This window comes from Galeopterus variegatus, unplaced genomic scaffold (genome assembly GCF_000696425.1).
Source record: "Galeopterus variegatus unplaced genomic scaffold, G_variegatus-3.0.2 Scaffold15, whole genome shotgun sequence".
In the NCBI taxonomy this organism is placed as follows: Eukaryota; Metazoa; Chordata; class Mammalia; order Dermoptera; family Cynocephalidae; genus Galeopterus; species Galeopterus variegatus.
In genome coordinates, this window is record NW_007726126.1 from 280,693 (window position 1) to 284,015 (window position 3,323).

At 32.0% G+C, this 3,323-nt stretch overlaps 1 protein-coding gene across 1 annotated transcript in view; it reads right to left on the bottom strand.

Moving 5' to 3' along the window:
* The window catches only part of RSF1 (remodeling and spacing factor 1), a 161,787-nt gene that overhangs the window by 19,502 nt on the left and 138,962 nt on the right, over nucleotides 1-3,323 (bottom strand). Inside the window, exons 10-11 of the mRNA XM_008565953.1 lie at nucleotides 2,448-2,502; nucleotides 1,367-1,476 (exon numbers count right to left, since the gene is read on the bottom strand). Of these exons, the coding sequence (XP_008564175.1) occupies nucleotides 1,367-1,476; nucleotides 2,448-2,502 (165 nt within the window). The remainder of the gene's footprint in view (nucleotides 1-1,366; nucleotides 1,477-2,447; nucleotides 2,503-3,323) is intronic.

Consider the following 3,323-nt stretch of genomic DNA (forward strand, 5'->3'; position numbering starts at 1 on the left):
AAAAAAAAAAAAAAAAAAAAAAAAAAAAAAAAAAACAAATTAATTCACTCACATACACACACAAAAAAGAAATCGGGGGGGGGGGAGAAGAAGAGATAACAACTACAATCTTTTGAAGTTGTTACAACAAGCAAACGGAAAGGACATTCCTGGGGGGGAGGTGGGAGGGAGGTTTCAGTGATGGGCCATAATAACCAACTACATTGTATATTGACAAAATAAAAATTTAAAAAAAAAAATAAAAAAGATCAAGATGAATCAATTACATTTCCAAAAAAAAAAAATCAAGATGGACACTGTTCCTATATATATATAAAGGATATTACCCAAATTTTAACAATAAAAACAACAGCAAATTACAAATGCAGAACTCTTCCATGACCAGTGATAAACATTTTATAAAGAAGAAGCAAACTCAAAGTTCAGAGTTTTATAAAATCCACTTTGTTTTTCATCTCCAGTTATTCTAGTTAAAAAATTGTTTTCGTGTTGTCCCAGTAGATTTTAGAGGCCAAAAGCCAAAAAGTGGCCTGAAATAATTAAACTATAATTAATTGAGTGAGACAGTGAAATTTAGTGGAAAGAACATTAGACTAGCAAAACAATCAGAAGATAAGGTTTTAGTCTAGGCTTAGCTACTAACAAACAATGATCATGGAAAAATGTCTCTCTCTGATATCTTTGATGGCAAAAGGTAAATCAGATTATATTTATTGATTCTTTCACTAGGCACTTATGGAGCACTTACTATTTGTCAGCACTCTGTCAGGTGTAGGGTGCACAAGGGCACATAAAATGGGCATGATCCTTACCTTTATGCTAACAGTCTAGTGGGGGAAGAGAAGCGCTAATCACATCATTTTAATCGCACACATTCAACTACAAGTGCTCTTAAGAAGAACTGGTTGCTATGAGGGCATATAATGGCGGGACTGATCCAGAGAAGGTTAACAAGGTAAAAATGGGAAGGAAACTACAAACAGAGTAAACAGCATATGCAAAGGGACTAAAAGAAGACAATGTGGAGAATGCAGTGACAGTAAAGGAAAATGTGGATGAGATGGAGTTGGAAAGGTAAACAGAAATAAAACCATGCAGTGCCTTATGGATCTTATTAAAAACACTAATCCTTATACCAAGAACTATAGAAATTTGAGAAAAGTATGTTAGGCTGAAGAATATGACATAAGCAGACTTATATTTGGAAAAGATCACACTGTCTGCTCTAAAATTCTATGACTCCAAAGATTAAAGATAAGAAACATATATAAAACTACGAATAATCATTGTGATGGAAAAAGCATATACTTCTGGGTCATGCTGTCTAATTATACATTATGCTCTTTCCCTTCCATACATTTCATACCTGTAACTTATACATTTCCGTGTTCTCGTTGACCTCCTTTCAAGCAAGTTTGCTTTGGATTTTTTTGAATCTTTTTTCTTTTCTTCTTGATCTTCAGAAAAATCTGGCTCCTTAAAAAATATGGTAAGTATATAGATTATTACTTACAACAAAACGAAGTTCCTTGGGATTAATAGTTCTGTAATCATCATATAGGCAGCACATGTGAAAGGTCTGAAAAAGTTTGAGATGATCCCCCCAAAAGTGAATAAACATGGCAACGCTAACTATACAGATTAAAACAAATACTGGTCATCAAAGGATGAAACACTTCTGTATTAAAATTCTTATGCTCCTGTGAGTTTATAATTACCTGTATTAAAACAATCATGATGAAGATTTTTTCCACTGATATATCTTTTAACAAATAGTTAAATTTGATACACAGAAGATATTCAATAGATATGCTGAATGAATGAAATAATAGATTTAGAAGAAAGGGGTATTATGCTGAAGGAAGATAATTTCACAGGCTATTTGAGCTTGTGATTTTATGAAACCTGAATGAAACTGCTTATGAAATAATAAAAATTTCTTTATTTAAAAAAAGCCCATTTTACAAGTACTGTCATTCATGAGATATCCTTCTTAATCATAAAACAGACTAATAAATGCAAAACAATGGTAATCCTCCAAAGAAACCAAAGTGTGAGTAAGAACACAAATTAAAGTTTCCAATAACCCCAAAAGCAGGGTATTAAAAATCAAATCTCCCTGAACTATTCTTTAGTCATTTTACAAAAATAGCACACAAAAAAGCTAAAAACAAATTACCCAATTTAGGGTAAAAACTATGAAACACATACCACAAAGGGATGAGCTATAAATTTAGTTTGGATGTGATAGCACATTTTTGGGAAATGTGCATACACATAATTTCAGTCATTAGGGATTATGGGTGATTCCTGTAAGGTCTTAAATTAGTTTTTAATAAAACAGGTATATTATATATTTAAAACTACTCACATTATATAAGGTGGGTTAAATTTTAGAACAATTATGGTAACTTCCCCTTTAAAAATACTACAAACCAGAAACTTACTTGTGGAGGAATGATGTTTTCAATACTGATACCCACATACACCAAGCGTTCTTTCCTTTAAGTGAAAAACAAACACACACATACACAAAAAATGAGATTTGCTAAAAATAAAATTGTTATGAAAATATCACTAATCACTAATACAGGCTGGCTGGTTAGTTCAGTTGGTTAGAGTATAGCGCTGATAACACCAGGGGTCCAGGGTTCAATCTCTATACCAGCCAGCCTCAAAAGAAAAAAAAAGAAAGAAAATATCACTAATATAGACAATACTAAAACTACAGTTTCATGGTAATAGCAGGGGCTAAGTGACAGACACATTAGCTATTATCCATAAAACTTAATAGGGTGGTAGGGTATTGGTATTTATGGTCTATGAGAAGCAAGAAATTTCCTAATATGAAAACTATACCTTTAGAAGTGACTTATACTGGTAAAATAAAACCTATAACTGAAATAGAAAAGGAAACTTCAGGAAGAGTCGTGCTGTCACTCACTGATGATGTGATTAGATAGAAAGCCACCCTTGATTGGACAAACTAGATCTTTCTTATGTGGGAGGAAGCTTTTAGTAATATTGTGTGTATACACAGTTATAATCTCATTATAATAAATATCACTATGAAAAAAGAATTATGTATAACAAAACCAAATCAAGGATCTAGTGAATGACCCTAAGACATTCAATTCTTGCTGTAGAGAAGAAAAAAAGCAACACAGATATCATAGCTCTGCACTCTAGAATGCCACAATGAAGATATGTTTAGAGCCAGGAAATGAGGATTTGGACCAGTGATGACATCTCCATAGTTTCATTTCAAAGAAACAAACTTTTGTTGATTTTTTTTTTTTTTTTTTTTTTTTTTTTTTTTTTTT